The following is a 22,443-nucleotide window of genomic DNA, read 5'->3' on the forward strand; positions in this document are numbered from 1 at the left end:
GGCTAGGGAACATCATCAGTGCTATTGGAGCCTCCTGTGAAGCGCTGCTTTGATGTTTCTTCCGGTATTTATAGTGGTTTGTTCTTGCCGCTTCCGGGTGTCAGTTTCAGCTGTAGTAGTTTGTATGTGGGGTCCAGGTTGATGTGGCTGTTGATGGATCTTCTTGCCGTTTCCGGGTGTCAGTTTCAGCTGTAGTGGTTTGTATATGGGCACATTAACAGACACATAGACCTGGACCCCACATACAAACTACTACCCGGAAGCGGCAAGAACAAACCACTATAAATACCGGAAGAAACATCAAAGCAGCGCTTCACAGGAGGCTCCAATAGCACTGATGATGTTCCCTAGCCAGGGAACGAAACGTTTGCAGCAAAAACTTCCAGCTCGGCGAACAGAACCACAACAACGGACACCCGAGCTACAAATCTTCAACCAGACTTTAAACAGACAGAGATGCCCACAGGTACTGAGCTTGGCTACAGTCGAGTGGTGCCTGTCACAAAGTCCACCTTGGAGGATGGTCACCTGAATGTTTGAGGTCAAATGTCCCAGACCGCTGAAGTATTCTCCAACTGGGAGGGAACTCTCCTGTCTATTGATTGTTGTGCAGTGTCCATTCATCCATTGCCACAGCCTCTGCTGAGTTTCAGCAATGTACCTTGCCTCAGGGCATCTTTGCCTGCAGCGTACGAGATAGACAATATTGTCTGAGTCACACAAGTACTTGTCGCATACAGGTTGGGTAGTGTCCCCCACGTGTAATGATGATATTATGTCAGCACTCTGACAGATGTTGCAGTGTCTACTGTGGCAGGGTTGTATGGTGTTATAAAAACAATGACTGCAGATACTGGAAACCAGATTTTGGATTAGTGGTGCTAGAAGAGCACAGCAGTTCAGGAGGCATCCAACGAGCAGCAAAATCGACGTTTCAGGCAAAAGCCCTTCATCAGGAATAAAGGCAGTGAGCTGGAAGCATGGAGAGATAAGCTGGGGAGGGTGGGGGTGGGGAGAGAGTAGCATAGAGTGCAATGGGGGAGTGGGGGATAAGATGAAGGTGATAGATCAGGGAGGAGAGGGTGGAATGGATAGGTGGAAAAGGAACTAGGCAGGTCAGACACATCCGGACAAGTCATGGGGACAGTGCTGAGCTGGAAGTTTGAAACTAGGATGAGGTAGGGGAAGGGGAATGAGGAAGCTGTTGAAGTCCACATTGATGCCCTGGGGTTGAAGTGTTCCGAGGCAGAAGATGAGGTGTTCTTCCTCCAGCCGTCTGGTGGTGAGGGAGCGGCGGCGAAGGACTCCTCCCTCCCCTTCCTAGACCTTTCCATTTCTATCTCGGGCGACCGACTCAACACAGACATCTACTATAAACCAACTGACCCGCACAGCTACCTAGACTACACCTCCCCCCACCCTCCCCCCCCTGTAAAAACTCCATCCCATATTCCCAATTCCTTCGTCTCCGCCGCATCTGCTCCCAGGAGGACCAGTTCCAATACCGTACAACCCAGATGGCCTCCTTCTTCAAGGACTGCAGATTCCCCCCAGACGTGACCGACGATGCCCTCCACCACATCTCCTCCACTTCCCGCTCCGCCGCCCTTGAGCCCCACCCCTCCAACCGCCACCAAGACAGAACCCCACTGGTTCTCACCTACCACCCCACCAACCTCCGTATACAGCGTATCATCCGCCGTCATTTCCGCCAACTCCAAACGGACCCCACCACCAGGGATATATTTCCCTCCCCTCCCCTATCAGCGTTCTGCAAAGACCACTCCCTTCGTGACTCCCTCGTCAGGTCCACACCCCCCACCAACCCAACCTCCACCCCCGGCACCTTCCCCTGCAACCACAGGAAATGCAAAACTTGCGCCCACACCTCTTCCCTTACTTCGCTCCAAGGCCCCAAGGGATCCTTCTATATCCGCCACAAATTCACCTGCACCTTCACCTTCACACACATCATCTATTGCATCCACTGCACCCGATGTGGCCTCCTCTATATTGGGGAGACGGGCCGCCTACTTGCAGAACGCTTCAGGGAACACCTCTGGGATGCCCGGACCAACCAACCCAACCACCCCGTGGCTCAACACTTTAACTCTCCCTTCCACTCCACTGAAGACATGCAGGTCCTTGGACTCCTCCATCGCCAGAACATAACACGACGGTTGGAGGAAGAGCGCCTCATCTTCCACCTGGGAACCCTCCAACGACAAGGGATGAACTCAGATTTCTCCAGTTTCCTCATTTCCCCTCCCCCCAGCTTATCTCAGTCAATTCCCTTGAACTCAGCACTGCCCTCCTAACCTGCAATCCTCTTCCTGACCTCTCCGCCCCCACCCCACTCCAGCCTATCACCCTCACCTTGACCTCCTTCCACCTATCACATCTCCATCGCCCCTCCCCCAAGTCCCTCCTCCCTACCTTTTATCTTAGCCTGCCTGGCACCCTCTCCTCATTCCTGATGAAGGGCTCCGGCCCGAAATGTCGAATTTCCTGTTCCTTGGATGCTGCCTGACCTGCTGTGCTTTAACCAGCAATCCAATTCAGTAGCCTGTTTCCACTTTACAGCACTCCATATGCTGTATCCACATCATAGAGTCAGTATCGTACAACACGGAAACAGACCCTTTGGTCCAACTCGTCCATCCTGTTAAATCCTTTATGAAGGCCACTAGCATTTTTCCACTACCGACATCAGGCGGACCAATCTCAAATTCTTGGTTTTCGCTTAGCGTTTTATAAAGATAGATTTACATTAGATACCTTTGCTGACTGTACTGACCTACGTTTGTCTTCTTCAATCTTCTCTTCACATACCTATACAAAGTTTTCAATTCAGTTTTTGTTTCCCTAAGTTTATCCTCATACCCTTTCTTTCTTAACAAACCTCTAACGCCTTTTGCATTAAAGTGCTCCCACACCTCAGGTCTTTTTTTTTCTGGCTGATTTGTATGTCTCTTCCTTAGATCCAATGCTCAAATTTTGCATATAAGCCATGGCGTCTCAATACTTGCCTGAAGTCCTAAGTGTTGAAATTAATTACTTAATAGCACAGAACTTTATATATTTCTTCACAATGTATTCATGTGCTTATTCCTTGGATGCTGCCTGACCTGCTGTGCTTTAAACAGCAACACATTTTCAACTTATCCATTATAGGTCAACCAAATTAAAAACATCAATTTCAGACTGGAGGCCTGTGATCGGGGCTTGCCACAAGGATTGGTGTTAGGTCCATTGCTTTTCAGCATTTATATGAAATGATTTGGATGTGAACATGGAGTTAAGGTTAGTTAGTCTGCAGATGACTCCAAAACTGGAGGTGTAGTGGACAGCAAAAGAGCTCACCTCAGAATAAAACAAGATCTTGATCAGATGGGCTGAGGAGGGGCAGATGGAGTTTAAATCTAGACAAGGCGCTGCATTTTACAAAGGAAATCACAACAGGGCTTACACATTCAATAGTAAGGTCCTGGGGAATTTTGCTGAACAAAGAGACCTTACAGGGCAGGTTCATAGTTCTTGAAAGTGGAGCCCCAGGTAGACAGGATAGTGAAGACTATGTTTGACATGCTTGCCTTGATTGGTCAGTGCATTGATTACAGGAGCTGAGAGGTCATGTTGCAGCTGAACAGGATATTGGTGCGGCCACTTTTGAAATTCTGCATTAAACTCTAGTCGACAGGAAGGATGTTGTGAAAATTAAAAAGGTTTCAGAAAAGATTTAGATTAGATGACATTCCCTACAGTGTTGAAACAGGCCCTTCCGCCCAACCAGGCCATACCGACCCTCTGAAGAGTAACCCACCCAGGCCCATTTCCCGCTGACTGATGCACCTAGCACTGGACAATTTAGCACGGCCAATTCACCTAACCTGCACATCTTTGTGACTGTGGGAGGAAACCGGAGCACCCAAAGGAAACTCACGCAGACACAGGGAGAATGTGTAAACTCCACACAGACAGTCACCTGAGGCTGGAATTGAACCTGAGACCCTGGTGCTGTGAAGCAGCAGTGCTAACCACTGAGCCGGCCCTAATTATAAGGATATTGCCAGGGTTGGAGCGTTTAAGGTATAGTGAGAGGCTGAATAGGCTGAGACTGTTTGCCCTGGAGCATTAGGAGACTGAGGGGTAACCTTACAGAGGTTTATAAAATCATGAGGGGTATGGATAGGGTGAATAGTCAAGGTCTTTGCTTAGAGTGGATGAGTCCAAAACTAGAGGGCACAGGTTTAACGTTCGAGGGGAAAGATTTAAAAGAGAGCTCAGGAGGAACTTCTACCCACAGAGGGTGGTAAGTGTATGAAATTAACCATCTCATGAAGTGGTGATGGATGCTGGTACAATTGCAACATTGAAAAGGCATCTAGATGGGTACACGATTAGGAAGGTTTAGAGGGATATGTGCCAAATGCTGGCAAATGTGATTCGATTAATTTGGGATATCTCGTCGGCATGAATTAGTTGGACCAAAGGGTCTGTTTCTGTGCTGTACAGTTCGATGACTATAAATTTATGCATTGCGCATACCCATGCGCAAAGAAAAGCCAAAAACACATGTCTTCTCCACAAATGAGGCCAGTTCACAATGGTGGAGGGGCAAAAAAAAACTAGAGATCTTTCTAGCTGTAAAGTTGGGGTCAGATTGGTCACGTGTAGCCAAAATATTAACCTTGGAATATGACAAAGTAATCTGCATGGAAAGATACAAATGTTTAGGTTGATACCTTCTCTTAACCAAATAAAACTAGAGTTATTATGAAAGGATGTGTGGACATTGATGGACCTGAACATCTGACTGACATGAATCAGGATAATAACACAGCTTAACCCATCAACTTTCAGACGGCCAGCTTTACTCTGATATTCTCATCTTCTGGTATCATATTTCCTGCATTTTCCTATATAATGGCATTGATGATGGAAATCTTATTGATATGAAGTGATACCCAGGACAAATGCATTAAATCAAGAACAGAGCTTAGTAAAATTCTAACTCAAAATTAGAAAAGGGTTTGAGATAAAAAACATATTCTGCAGCTCATTTGAATAATATCCAAAATATCAGTCTAAGTAACTTCTCTCCTATTACAGACATTTCTTAATGAAGTCCACAATGTGATCCACATCTGTCCCATGCAATCCTTTCTATCTGATCAGCCTGAACATAAAAACATTCCTGGTGTGTCTTGAACTTTCTACTTGGCTTGAGCAGATCCCACTTGCTGCTTTTCTATACTTAAAAGATAGTTACAAATGTGCGGAGTTTTAAGTTGCACAAGTTTTGGAAAAGAAATCTGCTCAAAAAAATAAGTAGCCCTTTTATACTTGCTGCTAGTCAATAGATAATGGTAACAACTCTAATAAAAATGCTTCTAAAATTATAGTATATTTACAAGAGGCAACTTGTATGTTTAATGTTGATCTGATTAGCGACATGATATCACAATAGGGTGGCCAGGTGTAAATCCTCAAAATCCCATTGCTCAACTGTTTTTTTTTAGAATATTTAATGCATGTAACAGTATTATTTCACAAAAGGAGGCACTTTCTTTTAAGTATCTAAAATCAGAACTTCCCGATGTGCATTCTTATTTTAAACAAACATAAAAAGCAACATGTCTTTGAAGTTCTCAATTACAATGCATTAGTTGCATACCTGATTATGTAGCTTAGCAATGTTTCAAAATTCCACAGCTGCATGAAATTGCCAGATAAGAAACTATACCAGTGGTGCTCTGCAGTATCTTTAAAATTTATTTTCCTATTAACAAATTAAGTATGAAGATTTTTTTTAAAAAAAACTGCATTCAAAAAAGATGAGAAATTCTCAAAACACTTTTGTACGTAAATCTGATCGGATCTCAAACATTTTCCAGTAAACAACTTTTCCCTAGTTTTAATCCTCGAGAAAGAAATTCACAGTCTTAGATAGTAAGTCCATTAAGATGCAATATTTTCCACTCTTTGCTTTTAAAACTGAAAGGAAACATCTCAGCACAAGAAATTCCAGTATATTATGTAGGTGGTGGGTAATACTGCCCATAGTTCCAGGGTGCTGCATAATTGTACTGTTGGAGAAGACAAAAAAATTTAAATATATGATAGAAACTTTAAATAAAAGCACTTAAAAACTTAATGTATTTTGGTGATCATACAATTTAAGTTTTCATTGTAAACATGTAAACTTCCAGATCAAGTATCATAGTCATATGTAAAGAAAAGCTTTGCCTCTAATCCGCTGTATTCTGATGATTTAGATTTACTTTCGTTTACCCATCTGGGACATGAGCATTGAATTAGGGGAACTTTAGGTAAACCTATGCACATTAGATTCATTGCCAAAACTATTCTTTTGTTTAAATCCCATGGATCCAGCTGACAATAGAATACTAGCCCAAAATAAAGATTAGATTTGCATGCATGTGATATGTTGAAATTCAGCATTCAACTTAGCTGCTCAGTCCACCAGATGTCTTCTTCTCTACTTCAGAGATTCTTAATGCTAAATATAAAATTATTGAGTTGCACAATAGTATAGCACAAAACTTGCAAAATATTGCAAGTGATATTTAGAATTTAAGACTTTTCTGAAATACAAGAGTGAATTAACATTCAAAATTTAATTCTCAAATGAGGATGTTTAGCACCTCCTGGTTACTGGGAAAGTAGTTGCCTGCCATCATGAAGTACTGTAATCCATGTGGTGAAGATGCTCTGACAGTGCTATTTGAGTGTACCTAGATTTTGGTCAAGAGATGGCAAAAGGATGTCAATACATCTTCAAATCTGGATTGTTTTAGACTTGGAAAATAATCTACTGTATTTCCCTGTGTGGCCTGAGATAGTGCTTTTTTTTTAAAAAAACTTCACTTGTGGGACATGGGCGTCTCTGGTGAGGTCAGTATTTAGTGCCCGTCCTTAGTTACCCTTGAAGGTGATTGTGAGTAACCTTCTTGAAGGGCTGTAATCCACATGTTGTAAATAAAAGCACAATGTTGTTAGGCAGGGATTTTGACCCAATGGCACTGAAGGAATGGTGATATATTTCCAAGTCAGAATGCTAAATGACTTAAGGGGAACTTGCAGGTATAGAGTGTCCACGTACCTGTTCTCATTCTATATGGTAATGGTATAAGTTTGGAAAGTGCTATGCAAGGATCTTTGATAACCTAGGAGATGCTGCAGTAGTAATCTTAGTGAAATGTTGCAGTGCATCATGTATTTAGCACACAATACTTGTACAGTGGAGGTGTAATACATTCATCGCCCAGACAGAATATCAATTAGAAATGGAAACCCTGATTAAAGTTGACGGAGAAAGTTGAAGGATAGCAATACTTGTCATGACCTAATGACCATTTGAGACTTAACAGATTAAAGAGACACGAGATTTTTATGATCTGTATTTTTTGTTAAACAAACTAGACTATGTAAGTTTTTACTACTCCGTCCTACAAGTGAATGTGGAGCAAGTGACACCAGGGTAGTCCTCAGTACTGTTGGTTCAGGTCCCAGGGAGAAACAATACCCCTGAAGGAGTTGATTGCAAAATATCCAATTCAACCTAAGTCAATATTTTCAAGTAGAGATTTTTTTTTAAAAAAAGTGTATTAGCACAAAACAGAACACGGAAACTCAGTCCTTCAAAGAAACCAGAAGCGAGTTGATGATTCTCAAACTACTTACCTGATACCAAGCATTGTAATTATATGCAGACTGATTAGCCTGTAAGTCCCCACTCATCAGCTGGGCAGATGCTAATGTTGCATCACTCCTTTGCTTTTTCTCCTCTGGCTCTTCTGACCTGTCACATATAAACACATACACACAAATTTATATGAAGCATTTCATTCTAGAACATATTTTAGAAGGAAGACTTCTCTTGCGAAAATGTGGGATAACCATATTGGTGACAATAAATTGAAATGTACGTTAATTTTAATTCAAATATAATGAGGAATGTTCTATGGTAAAAAAAAACTAGAGACACATTTAACAATGTATGATAAAGTTAGAACATCACTTCAACTCTGCAGCAACATTTTATCCAGACAAAAATTTAATAAAACTTTTCAATATTTCAAGCTTCAGACTTCACTTCTGCCTCATTCTTCCTTTCTCCAGCTTTTCCTTCCTTGCCCTCACTCCCAGCAGGCTACTTATGGTAGTTCAATTTAAGTCTTAAAGTTCTCTTGTAACTTTGAAGCAAGAGTTCTGCTGCATGATTAAAAATCCCTACACTTTGGCTTGTGCTTAAGGTACATCCAAGTCAACCCAGCCATGGATACATAAGGAGCTATTGGGGCAATGTCTGTGACCAACTCTTTCCTTATGAATGTTCCACTTGACCTCACCTAATTCAAATTTGCAGTTTTTAAAAAGGGAACAAATTTGCTTTGTGATGCCGAAGCCTCATTTCCTTATTTATTGCAATTCTGTCAACTCCTGCTACTCACCCAGCTTACCATCAGAAATTAAGTCCTTATTTTGACGTTCTTAAAACACTTTTCAAAAATTTGCACTACTGCCCAATTCTGGAGTTATGAATGTTTCTATCAAAATAACTGCAGTACAACCCATTCTTGCCATTCCCATTCCCATAGAAATTATATGAAAAATAAATGAGTATATCTGAAAAAAAAAGATGTCAAGGTAAAGCTTCTTGTCTTGCACACATCATCAGACAATTTCCAAGAAACACCAAAGTAAAGGGAAAACATTTATAATGCATGAAAATAAAAAAAGTTGATTGATTCGCAAGTGGATTGATTAATAAAGGCTTTATCACAGAAAGCAGATAAGGACCCACAATTAGTTGCCAAGCTGTGTTTCATTCTTAAACCAGACAAACTGACCCCAATTGGTCAAGGCTCAACTGGTCTGCGATAAACCAGAAAACGAGTCAGAGTCCTACAGCATAGAGACACACCCTTTGACTCAAATTGGTCCATCCACGTTAACCCCATTTCCCTGCACTTGGCCCATATCCTTCTAATCTATCCTATCCGTGTATTTGTCCAAATGTCTTTCAGAATGCTGCTAATATACACTCCAAGCACTTTCGCTGGCAGCTCATTTCATAGCCGTACCACCTCGGTGTGTTAAAAAAAAAAGTTGCCCCTTAGGTTCCTTTTTATTCTTTCCCCTCTCACCTTAAAACTGATGCCCTCTAGTTCTCGATTCCCTAAACCTGGGAAAAATACTGAGTGCATTCACCCTATATGTGCTTCTCATTATCTTATACACTCCTATCAGATCACCCATCAGTCTCCTACATTCTAAAGAAAGAAGTCTTAACTTTTCCGATCTCTTCCCCTAACTCGGACCCTCGAGTCTTGATAACATCCTTGTAAAATTTCTTCTGCTCATATTTTGTGTTGAAACAAGTTTGATTAGATAAGATTAGATTCCCTACAGCGTGGAAACAGGCCCTTCGGCCCCACAAGTCCACAATGACCCTCCGAAGAGCAACCCATCCAGACCTGTTCCCTACATTCATTCCTCACTAATGCATCTAACACTACGGGCAATTTAGCATGGCCAATTCACCTAACCTGCACATCTTGGACTGAGGGGGGAAACCGGTGCACCGCAGGAAACGCACACAGACACGGAGAATGTGCAAACTCCACACAGACAGTTGGCCGAGGGAGGAATTGAACCCGGGTCCCTGGCGCTGTGAGGCAGCAGTGCTAACCACTGAGCCACCGTGCCTTTTCTAACATTACAAAAGGATCTTCATCAAATGGGCTGCAAAATGGCAGATGGAGTTCAATCTGGAGAAATGAGAGGTATTGCATTTTAGTACATACAGGGGCAGGACTTACACAATTAATGGTAGGGTCTTGGGCTGAAGTTGTAGAACAGACAAACCTCGGGGCTCAGATACCTGATTCTTTGAAGTCTGAACCACATATAGACAAGGTGGTTAAAGAGGTGTTTAGCATGCTTGCCCTCATCGCTCAGCCCTTTTAGTACAAGTTTTGGGATGTCAAGGTTATACAGAATTTTGGTGAAGCCTCTGCTAGAATACTATGTCTAGTCCTGGTTGCCCTGCTACAGGAATGATATTATCAAACTAAAGAGGGATCTGAAGAGATTTACCAGGGAAGGTAAGTAATCTAATCTAATTAGGGGTTTAGATAGGCTAATGGTAGTCTCTTTTCCGGAAGATGGGGGATTTCAACACTAGGTGGCATATTTTTCAAGATGAGAGGAGAGACTTTTAAAAAAAAGGACATGCAGGACAATTTTCTTTCTTACACATGTGTTCGTGTGTGAAATAAATTTCCAGAGGAACGGAAGGATGCAGATACAGTAACAACATTGTTTTGGAGAGGTATGGGCCAGGAGAAGGCAGATGGGATTAGTTTAGTTTGGGATCACGTTTGGCATGGACTGGTTGGACCAAGTGGTCTGTTTCCATGCTGTAATACTCTATGACAGGGCCCTGTGCAGTAATATATGTACATACATGTGAATTGTCTTGATGAATGCAAGGTGAAAAATTCAACAAAATATCTTTCTACAGCTACACTTTAGTTTCATACTAGCAAATATTTAACAATAAATTCATGATGCTGTACATCTCTATGACTCTATATCAGATTATAACCATGGCCCAACCATATCACACTTCACAAAAAGTGCATCAAGATCATAGGTATGCAGAAAAAGCTAAACTTTAGTTTTTCTTGCTACTTTTGTCAGTCCAATGAACATGTTAAAAAAAAAAGCAGAGACCACCATTCAGCCATTTAAACTGCTCCATTATTTGAGGTTAATGGTTTACTTTTCATTTCAATTCCACTGCCTACACCCTTCAGATCCCAGATAAATTAAAAATATCAATTGCACATCTGTCAAAGCCACTTCTAGTGTAACAAGGCAGGCAAACAGATGTACGTCAGCAAACTAAATGCCAGAAACCAGCTTGATGGGCTAAATGACTTGCTCCCTTCACCATGCTTTGTGAACCACAATAGTGTAGCCTAGTAGTTTCCTTTCTGTGTGAATTCTCTTAAATCAGATAAATATTTGAATACCATTAGTTATTTTTATACAAAAATAAATTAAAAAAAAACTGCAGATTCTGGAAAACAGAAACAAAAGTTCAGCAGGTCTGGCAGCATTTGTTGGAAGAAATCAGAGTTAATGTTTCAGGTGCAGTCACCCTTCCTCAGAATGGTTCTATGTAAGGGTCTCTGCACCTGAAACGTTAACTCTGGTTCCACTTCATAGATGCTGCCACACCTGCTCAGCATTTCCAGCAATTTCAGTTTTTGTGTATGCATAAAATTTACTAAATTAAATTGGCGTCCTGACACTTTGGTAGTATGCTGACAATCCAGATTGTGTTGATTTATATGGATCGACTCATCATATATGTTTGGCTGCAAACAATAAAACAATTTTGCAAAGGGGTACCCACAGGAGAGAAGGCTCATTCAGGAAGTTTACCATGAAAAACAGCTTTTTACCAAAATAAAATTCAATCAACTGTTATGTACTAAGCCAGGCCACTCAAAACATTGTTAAGCAGACAGCTCAGACCATAACTTTGCAATTTGTTTCAGTAAGTGTGCAGTGAAAGTTACCTGAAGTTAGCTAGGTTGACTACTTGATTTTAGAACAGGCAAAAATGCATTCACAAAATTACAGAATGAAACACAAAGAACAGAATAAAGAACCCCTACAGAACTCAGCCTATCCAACTAGACCTAAGTAAGCTGTTCCTAATATACACAACAGTTCCAATAAGCACACTCTCTTCAATACAACACATGCTTACAGGTTGAAGTTGAAGAGAGCCAGAGAGAGAGACAGAGCGATTCCACACAACTCCCTGTTGAACTCCTCACCAGTTCAAGACCGAACTAAAACTGCTCAGCTCAGCTCAGCTGGAGAGCTGACCACTCCCCTTTCTTTATACAAGTCACTTCTAAAACATGACCAATTTGGCCTGAAGTCTCATCTGTTTACATATAAACAAAAGGCCTCTCAAAATCCTTTTCATCTCTGTACCAAACCAGACAGATCGGAGCCCAGCACGGTTTGTTGCCCCTCTGAAAAAAAGTCAATAACAGAGTATCCTTGAGCCAAGGAACAGCTTTTAGAAAAATAGGGGATTAGCTTTGTGACAACTAGAATACAAAAACAAAACTTGCCCATTTTCTGCCTTTCTTTTAGATGACTCTTGCTCTTTTAAAAGCTGTTGATGATCATCATAAGCCACCATGAGTCTAGGAGACAGAAAACAATTAATGGCAGTTTCCAAGGATTTTCAAAATATTTCTGTGCATGTTTTAGTAAATTATGACATCACGGTGGATCATCTGAAATAGCACTTGTTCTATCAGTAGTTTCATCAAAAACCAGAATTCATGATGTTTAAGATAAAAAAAATTGTTAAATTTGTTGTTTGAAAGCAATGCTGACTTTCACAATTCTGTATCTGGAATCACATTCAATAATTTGATTATTTTGTCCTCAAATTACTAACATGTAGACATTTCATATCTGATAAAGCAACAATCCAACTTCATTTAATCTAAAGTGGGCTAACATGCAAACAAGAACAGAACTACAGATCCCGGAAATCTGAAACAAAAACAAATTGCTGGAGAGAAAGAAAAATCTGGCAGCATCTGTGGAGTGGAAGAAGAGTTAATGTTTAGAGTCCAATGACCCTTCACAACCGATGGTAGCTAGGAAAAGGTTGTACATATGCTGAAGACAATGGGTGCGAGAAGTGGGACACAAGAGGGGATGGGGAAGGAGTAAACAATAGGCAGAGATGGTATCCAGGCACAGAACAGCAGTTGATCAGACAAAGGAATGAATAACTGAGCCAGGGAGGAAGAAAAGCTGCTATTGGGGGCCATTACGGGGTGAAACGGGCTGGAAAATGGGTTATTGGAGTCACTGGACTCGAAACATAGCATCTGTGGAGAGGAAGCAGAGTCAGTCACCCAGTTTCTCCAGCAATTTGTTGTTTCTGGCCTAACATGCCTCAACTAAGTTGCACATATCAACCAACACTGGTTGCTAGGTCAAAATATTTGAACACCTGCTCTAATTTCACTGTGGGTGTACCCACAGCTCAAAGACTGCATCCCACTGCCATCCTTAGGAGGCATTTGGGGACATGCAAGCAATATTGCCCTCGCCTGTAGTGCCCTTATTTCATGAAATAAACAAATACTGCGAGAATGCAAAAAGTTACCTTTTTACATCAGAGCCAAAATCTTCCAAAAACTCAACTTTTCGCTGAGAGAAGGCTATTCTCGTTTCTATAGCCATTGAGCTACTTATTGCTTTATCAAAAGCATTCAGAATGTTTTCCTCATTCAGTTTGAGATCTGAATTGTATTCAAGTTCCAAAAGATTTAGATAGAGTTTGGTACTTTCCTAAAAATCACAAACAGATAAGACACGACCATCAGCCAAATGTTTACAAACCAAATAATACTACCTAGTAAAAAGTTGGCAATATTTTACTCATTTCATAGAAACTAACTGACTACATTTAATTGGTGAGCTCCCAAGTCAGATTCCCAGTCTTGACAACAATTTGCACTTGGGCTTCCTTGGAGGAGTTGCACTCGTCTTAGACAGCCTGGAGAATGGGAGGGAAAATAAAAATCAGCATTTTTTGAAAACCACATATCCTGAATTGGTGACAAATTTTTTGTCACGGGATGGGAGTAAGAGAACATACCCAGCTGAATACAGCATGGTATATGGTAGTAGAATAAAGCCATTAGAGCTGTCCCAGTGGGTCAAATTACTGTAGAAGGTAATCTGAAAATACACAGCAATGACGAGAGTGAAAAATAGTTTGGTTTGAATTGCCCACAAAGCTGCTTGTGAAGAGTTTGTTCAATAGTCATAAGAATAATTCAGTTACACACTGAAGCACTTTACTAATGCAAAACAACATTTATATCCATCACTTGTCTTAAGTAGCCACCAACAGATAATAAGTTTTGCACAGGGTAGAATCTTTTCTCAATAATTCTAAAAATAGATTCCTAACTAAATTAAAGAAATGGAAACACTAAATTTTCAGAAACTTAAGGTTGCACACAGTTTTTAAAATTTAAATGCTGCCACTAACTTGATTGAATTTTTTGAAGTAACAAAGAGGATTGATGACAACAGAATGGCGGAAGTTATCTATATGAACTTCAGTAAGACGTTTGACAAGGTTCCTCGTTGTAGACTGGTTAGCAAGGTTAGATCACGTGGAACACTAGCCATCTGGATACAGAACTTGCTTGAAGGGAGAAGACAGATGGTGGTAGTGGAGGGTTGATATTCAGACTCGAGGCCTGTGACCAGTGGTGTGCCAAAAGGATCGGTGCTGGGTCCACTACTTTTCATCGCTTATATAAATGATTTGGAGTGAACATAAGAGGTATGGTTAGTACATTTGCAGATGACATCAAAATTGGAGCTGTAGTGGTCAGTGAAGGAGATTACCTCAGAGTACAACAGAATCTTGATCACACGGGATGAGGAATGGTAGATGGACTTTAATATAGATAAAAGTGAGGTGCTGCATTTTGGAAAGGCAAATCAGGATAGGACTTGTACACCTAATGGTAAGGTTCTGGGAGTGTTGCTGAAAAAAAAAGAGACCTTGGAGTGCAGGTTCATAGCTCTTTAAAAGTAGAGTCGCAGGTAGATAAGATGAAGAGGAGAGAGTTTGGTATATTTGCCTTTAATGGTTAGAGCACAGAGTATAGAAGTTGGGAAGTCATGTTGTGGCTGTACAGGACATTGGTTAGGCCATTTTTGGAACATTGCCTACAATTCTGGTCTCCCTACTACAGGAAGGATGTTGTGAAACTTGAAAGTGTTCAGAAAAGATTTGCATGGATGTTGCCAGGATTGGAGGGTTTGAGCTATGGGAAGAGGCTGAATAGGCGGAGGCTATTTTCCCTGGAATATTGGGGGCTGAGGGGTGACCTTAGAGGTTTATAGAATCACGAGGGGCATGGATAGGGTAACAGACAAGGCCTTCTCCCAGGGTGGGGGAACCCACAACTAGAGGGCATAGGTGTAAGGTGAGGGGGCAAGATTTAAGAAAGAAACCTCAAGGGCAACGTTTTCACATATAGTGTGGTGTGTGTATGCAATGAGCTGCCAGAGGAAGTGCAGAGGCTGGTACAATTACAGCATTTAAATGCTATTTGGATGGGCATTGGAAGGGTTTAGAGGGATATGGGCCAAGTGCTGGCAAATGGGAATAGATTAGTTTAGGATATCTGGTGGGCACGGACATTAGGAATTGGTCAACAATATTTCTCATTGAACTAATTAAGGATCAGCAATTCCCATGATTTCAGGCATGCAATCTCAGGGGGAGATGAGAAAGGCTCACAGGGATTTGAACAGTGCTAACATATTAGACATTAAAACTATTATATTTCACAATGTTTGAATTGTACTGCATTCTCTTTTGTTACAGTATTGCATCCAACATTGTAAAAGGGCCAAGACCTACCCTGCTGGGTTTGAAATATATCATTCACCTCACTGAACCAGAGATGAGGAGGTGTCAGATGGGATGGGGAGGCCAAGGGTAACAAATAAAACAATATAAATAACAAAATTTATCCACCTTGTCGTCAGAGAAGTAATTCAAAAATGAAGCTATTATCTCACCACAAACAGATGAAAGCAAAAACAACTGATCGCCAATATAATCAAGCTGAGTAACATTTCTGTAATTCATTTATTATGGCTCAATTATATAACAGTAGGGAATTAACCATTTCAAGTTTGAGGGAAAATTGCATGCAGTTGTTTCATCTTGGTTTCCTGCCATGCTCTATTAGTGGAACAGCCTTACAATTTATTTAGGGGATAGTGCAAACAAGCAAGAATGCACACAGCTACTTTTGCAAGTGATTCCGTACTATAGATGATTCACCAGCAATTTTTATCTGGAACTGGTTTAAAAAAAAAACTCAGCAGCCACTTTGATCCAATGAAACTTAAGCTCACAATTAAAACGCTAATTGAAAACAAAACAACATTAATATAGAATAGTTAAAACATGTAACGATGTTAAGAGAAATAACAAGCTGCTCATTAACCACAACAGAATGCAGACATCCTTCGCTGCTTTAGAAGCTTAATTTACACAAGTTGTTTTAATGCTGATATTTAAGTATGTAATAATTTCCATCATACCTTATCAAAGTCTATTGCTTCCAATAGGACCTTTCTGGCCTTAGGAAGACTTTTCTCTACTTTGACTAAAAGACGAGCCAACTTCACAGCATAGAAAGATGCTTCGTTAGGTGTTTTGCTGTTTTTAATTGCATCCTGTAGCAGAAATTCTGCTTCATCCATATTCCCATGGCGACGTTCTAAGCTCACTCGTCTCAAGCGGACCATAGCTAACCCTGGTACAGATTCTTCTAGCATTTTCAAGATTCTTCTAGCTTCATTAATGTTTCCTGGAACAGAAATAACAAAAAAATGCAGATTAAATGAATTCAATACTTCACAAACAACGACCATTGAAATCATACTGATGGAAATTCAGTTCCAAAGTGCAAGTCAATTTTCCCCATTATAAGACAAATCTACATCTATTTCAGTTAAATTCATCAAGAATTTATATCAAATGGAATTAAGCACCAGATTTTGATTTATATCTTCAATTTACCTTGCTGTTCCTCAAAAGCTGCCCAAAGTAAATGTACCATGGGTTTCTTTGATAGATGAACTGTACATGCTCTGCTGTAGACATGTCGCACAGCTTCACTACTGTGGTTTTCCATGTATTTAGCATACTGAAATTTAAAAACACAGACATTCATTCTAACTCAAGTTACTGACCAGATTATAGATTGCTAAATCAAATTTAGATGCCAATTACAAATTAATTGCATTTAATAAAAATATTAATTGGGATTCACTTAGGTATAAAGATATGAAACAGGACAGTGGTTGAACTAGGTGGTCGTTTGTAACATTTTGCTCTGTAAATAAAGCAGACCAAAAATTGGCTCCAATGCTATTTAACTGGCTTTCCGGAATGGAAAACTGGATTTCTTGGACACCAAGCTTGAAGTAAATGACTCTTCATACTTTTGTAAACGTGTTACACATAACTTGAATGACCTCAAATGATTGACTGTTTCAGTTGTTTAAAGGAGAGAATGCTTCTTGCAATAGAAGCACATTTTTAAAAAAGGTGAGAGGAGAATTTCTTTAGTAATTATCTAATTAAGAAATTAGCAGTAATTTAAAAAAAAAGACAGACAGGGTGGCTTGCACGTGGAATGAACTTCTTAAGTGGTGATGTGGGTACAATTACATTTAAGATATTTGACAAGTTCAAGAATAGGAAAGCTCGAGGGATACAGGCCAGGAGCAGGGACTAGTTAGTTTGGGATTACACTCGGCATGAACGGGTTGGACCGAAGTGTCTGTTTCTGTGCTGTCTGATTCTGGTAAAAATAGGCATTCAGGGTCCAACACTAACTGGCATCACAACGTTTGGGCCATCATGAAGATTGTTTTATGTCATGTTATGTTATAGTCCAATACAATGTATTATAAAATATAATCTACAGACTCAGGCCTTTACATACCAAGTTTAAAAACATACCATTTAAGGTGCCAATACTACTTGCCTTTATCCAGAAGTCTTCATAAAGGGCACAAGCAACAAGACACCTTTCAAACAAAACCACCACACGTTCAAGAGTTCCATTTTCTATCTCAAAGTCAAGATAATCTTTCCAGTTTTTTAGCTGTATTTTTTCCAATGGTTTTACATGAAAGTAAGGCCGTTTAATCTATCATAGAAGGCAAATAAATTAAAATAAGTGCTCTATCAGACATTTCTTCCACAGAAAATCTCAAAATGCTAAAATTCAAATGCTCAAATTCTAAATCTTGTATAAGTATTCTTCAATAGCCATTAAAATTTCTCATTAGCACAATTAGAAACCGGAAACTGGAAAGCAACTTATTTATTCTATCATAGATGATATGTGGATGTATTCAAAGTTAACATTCTTAAAAAAAAATCTATAGTTTTTTTTCCACCAGTATAACTCACCAGCAATCCCTGGCAATTCTTTAACCACACCTTTTCCACCATTTTCAAATTTGTTACACAAAATGGTGCGTAAAGTCAATCTGACTTTGCTTGCATCAGGAATATTTCAGAATTTTACAAATTAGTGCATCAGCCATGGTTTAATGGCATCACTTGCCCAAGTATCAGGAAACTGTGGATTCATGGCATGTTTGAAATTAGGTGGTGCTAGTGTTGCATTGTTAGAGGTACAGCCTTCCAAATCAAAAGATGGGGATAGCAGACTCAAGTTAAAAATCACACAACACCAGATTATTGTCCAAAAGATTTATTTGGAAGTTCAAGCTTTTGGTGGACCTCTCCTTCATCAGGTAGTTCATGCTAGTGCATTGTATCAAAGATTTTCACCTTCTAACTTCCATTACCTCTGTGCCCAGATTCATTCCCCCTTAATTCTGAGTGTGTTTGTCTTTCCTGCAAGTTGATGCGAATTTTATTAGCATTTGAATAAAAGCCCATAATCTACTTAGACCACTAATTATTTCTTATTTTATGAAAACTATTTAAAGGATTTCAAATATGTATGATTAAAATTGTATGCAGATTGATCCTGACAAACTGCAGCAAATTAATGACCTATAATTTCCATTCTTGATCTCATCTTTTTGTCTGCTAGAAAGTCATATGCGACCTCATGACTTCTTACATTATTTTTCTTCAAAGAAATTCTCAAGAGTCTTTGTAATTCCTTCAAATACAAAAACCCACATAAATTATTGTATAACCAGTGATTTGTCAGAGTAACGTTCAAACATGGCGCTGTTATTGAATTGTTTTGCTCCTCCCCACCCCACTTAAAATTGCAACGTTAAGTAAACTGCTGTCAATTCCATTAATAATGAAGTTTATGAAATACAGCAATGCACAGAGTATAATTATATGAGCAATTAAAATATTTTAAAAGTAATGGGACAAGAGAATCAGATACGATCTACATTACCTGATCTTTCTCGCTTAAAACACAATGACAGAACTTGGATTTACTGTAAACTGCTTTTCAGAAATTATTGCTAAGTCTGACCATTTTTCCTGTCTTGAGGTTCTGAAAAACTTCCCTATTATTGAATGGTGCAAAGATTAAATTTTGTAACTACATATCAGTGGCGTGAAAGATAACAATCTTGGTCAGGGACAAAAATCAATTCTTATCTGGAAAAATAGCCCAGCAGGAGAAGAATATCAAAATTTGCAAAATATAGTACATGAGTAGGATAGCACATTACAGGACAATCAAATAAATAGATGGACTTTAATGAAGGGAAGGATAAAGTCATAAATGGGAGGATCAAGAGGCCATGTACCCTTTTCATTTATTCATATAAGCATTGCTAACTAGGTCACCATCTACAGTACACGCCCAAACATACTGGGAAGTTGGTGGTGAGCCGCTTTCTTGAACTGCGACAGTTCTTAGGATAGGTATATCCACAAGGTAAAAACAAGGACTGCAGATGCTGTAAACCAGAGTCTAGATTAGAGTGGTGCTGGAAAAGCACAGCAGGTCAGGCAGCATCCGAGGAGCAGGAAAATCGACGTTTCAGGCAAAAGCCCTTCATCAGGTATATCCACAGTTCAATTAAGGACAGGTGTTCCAGGACTTTGGCCCAGTGACATAATAGCATTACAAATCAATTTAAATCTTGTTCCAAATAAAGATAATTTGGGGTTTGGACTGGAATTGTGATCCCATGTGTCTGTTCTAGTGTAAAATTCATGGAACATGTCAAAGGAGCTTTGGCATGTTGCTGTAGTGGATCGTGTAGATGGCAAGCACTGCTGTCATTGGGTGTGGTAAATGAAGTGAATGATGAAGGTTGTGGATATGGTGTTTGTCAAGTTGATTACCATGACCTGATGGTGTCAAGACAGTGTGTTTTGGAACTGCATCCATCCAAACAAGTACAGAGCTTCCATCACATTCGAGACTTATGCTTTGCACATAGATGGCCAAGAAGAAAACAAAGAAAGTTACTTGCTTCAAAATTCTTAGCCTCTGCCCTTCTTTTCTGGCATTGCATTTATATTTCCAGTCCAGCTTAATTTCTGGCCAATGGTAATATCCAGGAGTTAATAGTGAGGTAATTCAGTTGAAATTATGATAATTAAATGTTACAGGGAGATGGTTACATTCTATCTTTTTTGAGAGATGGTCATTGACTGAGGGAAGGTCATTAACAAAGCTGGGGGTCAGTTAGCTAGATGCTGGTTTGTGATGCCAACAGCACAGGTTCAATTTTTGCACTAGCTGAAGGTGTTATGAAGGTCCCATCTTCTCAACCTTGTCCCTTGGTGGAGGGATGGTAACCCTCAGGTTAAACTACCACCAGTTGTTTCTAATCAGAAAGCAGTTCTATCTTCTGGTAGGATGAGTGACGAGTGCCCTCAGTCTTACCCCGATGAACTCCTGCAGTGATGTCCTGGCAAACCCTTAAACAAATACTGTTTTAATATCAAGGGTAGTCACTTCTACCTCACCTCTGGAATTCAGCTCTTTTGTTTATGTTTCAAACAAGACTGTAATGAGTTTAGGGTATGAGTTGCTCTGGTAGAATACAAGCGATACAAGAGCAGAGGTTATTTCTAAGCAAGTGCCACATAACAGCATTGTCAACCTTTTCCACCACTTTGTTGATAACAGAGTTATTAGAGGGGTCAGATTTTACTTGTTTTTCATGGACAGGACATATCTGGCAACATTGCTGGGTAGATACCAGTGTTGTAGTTATAGATAGAGCTCAGTTAATGTTCTGGAGCACAGGTTGAAGCAGAAATAGATGAACCATTCAGTACCTCAGGCTGAAGTGCTTGTAAGTGGTTCAGCTTGTCTTCAGCATTAATTTTCTGGGTTATCTTATAATTTACAATGATTTTTGTGGAGTCACCTCCTTCTTTTGGCTGTTTACCAGCATCCTTTACAGCTTTAAGCAGCAGGATTGCACAGTTTAGACCTGATCCATTGGAAGCAAGATCACTTAGCATTTATTAAACACACGCTGACTCCACTGTTTCGCATGCAAGGATTTCTGCTTTGTAGCTTCACCACATTGACACCTAATTTTCAGTATATCTGGTGCTGCTCCAGACATGCCTCCTTGGCCTCCTCATTGAGCCAGGAGAGAACCCCAGCTTATAGTAATGAGAGTGTGAGGATATGCTGGTCATGGAGCTACAAATAATGCTTGAATGCATACTCCTGTTGATGGCCCACAGCATCTCAAGAGTGACCAGTTTGAGTTGTCAGATCAACAGTGGTAGGGCCATACAATATGATGGAAAATACCTTCATTATGAAAATATGGTTTTGTCTCTGTACAGAAGTTGTGGTCATTTCTACTAATTCTAACATGGACAGATTCATCTGGCACAAATAGATTTTAAATTGATGAGAAATAGGAAAAACGTATTTCTCCCCTAATTAAATTCCCTCGATACCTGCTATAGATCCAGTGTATTAGCTATAAGATTCCCATAGGATTCATTTTGCTCTGTAAATAGTGGCTAACAGTTACTAAACAATAATCGTGTGACAGACATTGAAGTCTCCTAACCATTTTATGCCCTTGCTTCATTCAATGCTTGCTCAAAACAACACTCAATGAGGAGTACTGATTCAGCAGCCATGGGAGAGATGAGAAGGACATTTTATCCTGAGGGTGTAAGCCTGTTGAGCTCTTCTCCAGAATAGTGGAAGCAAGGTCAGTGAATATTTTTAAGGCAGAGGTAGATTCACGACCAAGAACAACAAAATTGGGGGACACAATCAGATTAGCTGTGATATTTTTGAATTGCAGATCAGGATGGAGATGCCAAATGCCTTAACCCAGCTTCTAATTCATATGCTTAACCTGATGCCTTGACGTTTCATAAGATCCAGAGTCAAATGTTGAAGATGCCCAGCGCAAGTTCTTCCAAACTGCATACCACTTTGCATTCATCCCCTGATAGGTTTGCTCCAGTGGGTGATGCTGGTATCTAGGCAATTGCTGCGAGATATAATCCCAAGAGTATGACAATGCCAGGCTGTGGCTTGACTAACTTGAGACAGTGCTCCCCAGAACCTAGTTAAGGGATAACTTTGCAGTGGCAAAAGGGCTGGGTTTGCTGTTGCAGTTTTCACTGCACAGATTGATGTCAGATGGACCAAAGAGGTGCAGGTTAGGTGAACTGGCCCTGGGAAATGTAGGATTATGGGGATAAGGTAGGGGTGAAGGTCTGGATGGGATCCTCTTTGGAAGATCAGTGTGGACTCGATGGGCCCAATAGCCTGTTTCCACACTGAAGGGATTCTATGATTC

General features: G+C 40.2%; 1 protein-coding gene across 4 annotated transcripts in view; it reads right to left on the reverse strand.

Moving 5' to 3' along the window:
* Positions 1-5,757: 5,757 nt before the first annotated feature.
* Positions 5,758-22,443, reverse strand: part of prpf39 (PRP39 pre-mRNA processing factor 39 homolog (yeast)) — a 68,027-nt gene continuing 51,341 nt past the window's right edge. The window contains exons 8-14 of one of the 4 annotated variants that reach the window (XM_060829301.1): positions 17,679-17,843; positions 16,706-16,832; positions 16,225-16,493; positions 13,247-13,431; positions 12,189-12,263; positions 7,708-7,825; positions 5,758-6,089 (exon numbers count right to left, since the gene is read on the reverse strand). In XM_060829301.1, the coding sequence (XP_060685284.1) occupies positions 6,036-6,089; positions 7,708-7,825; positions 12,189-12,263; positions 13,247-13,431; positions 16,225-16,493; positions 16,706-16,832; positions 17,679-17,843 (993 nt within the window). In that variant the 3' untranslated portion in view covers positions 5,758-6,035. Of the gene's footprint in view, positions 6,090-7,707; positions 7,826-12,188; positions 12,264-13,246; positions 13,432-13,544; positions 13,640-13,741; positions 13,825-16,224; positions 16,494-16,705; positions 16,833-17,678; positions 17,844-22,443 lie in introns of those variants that run through there. The other 3 variants (XM_060829302.1, XM_060829303.1, XM_060829304.1) reach the window with 3 other exon arrangements.

Source organism: Hemiscyllium ocellatum, chromosome 8, assembly GCF_020745735.1.
Source record: "Hemiscyllium ocellatum isolate sHemOce1 chromosome 8, sHemOce1.pat.X.cur, whole genome shotgun sequence".
Classification (NCBI taxonomy): domain Eukaryota; kingdom Metazoa; phylum Chordata; class Chondrichthyes; order Orectolobiformes; family Hemiscylliidae; genus Hemiscyllium; species Hemiscyllium ocellatum.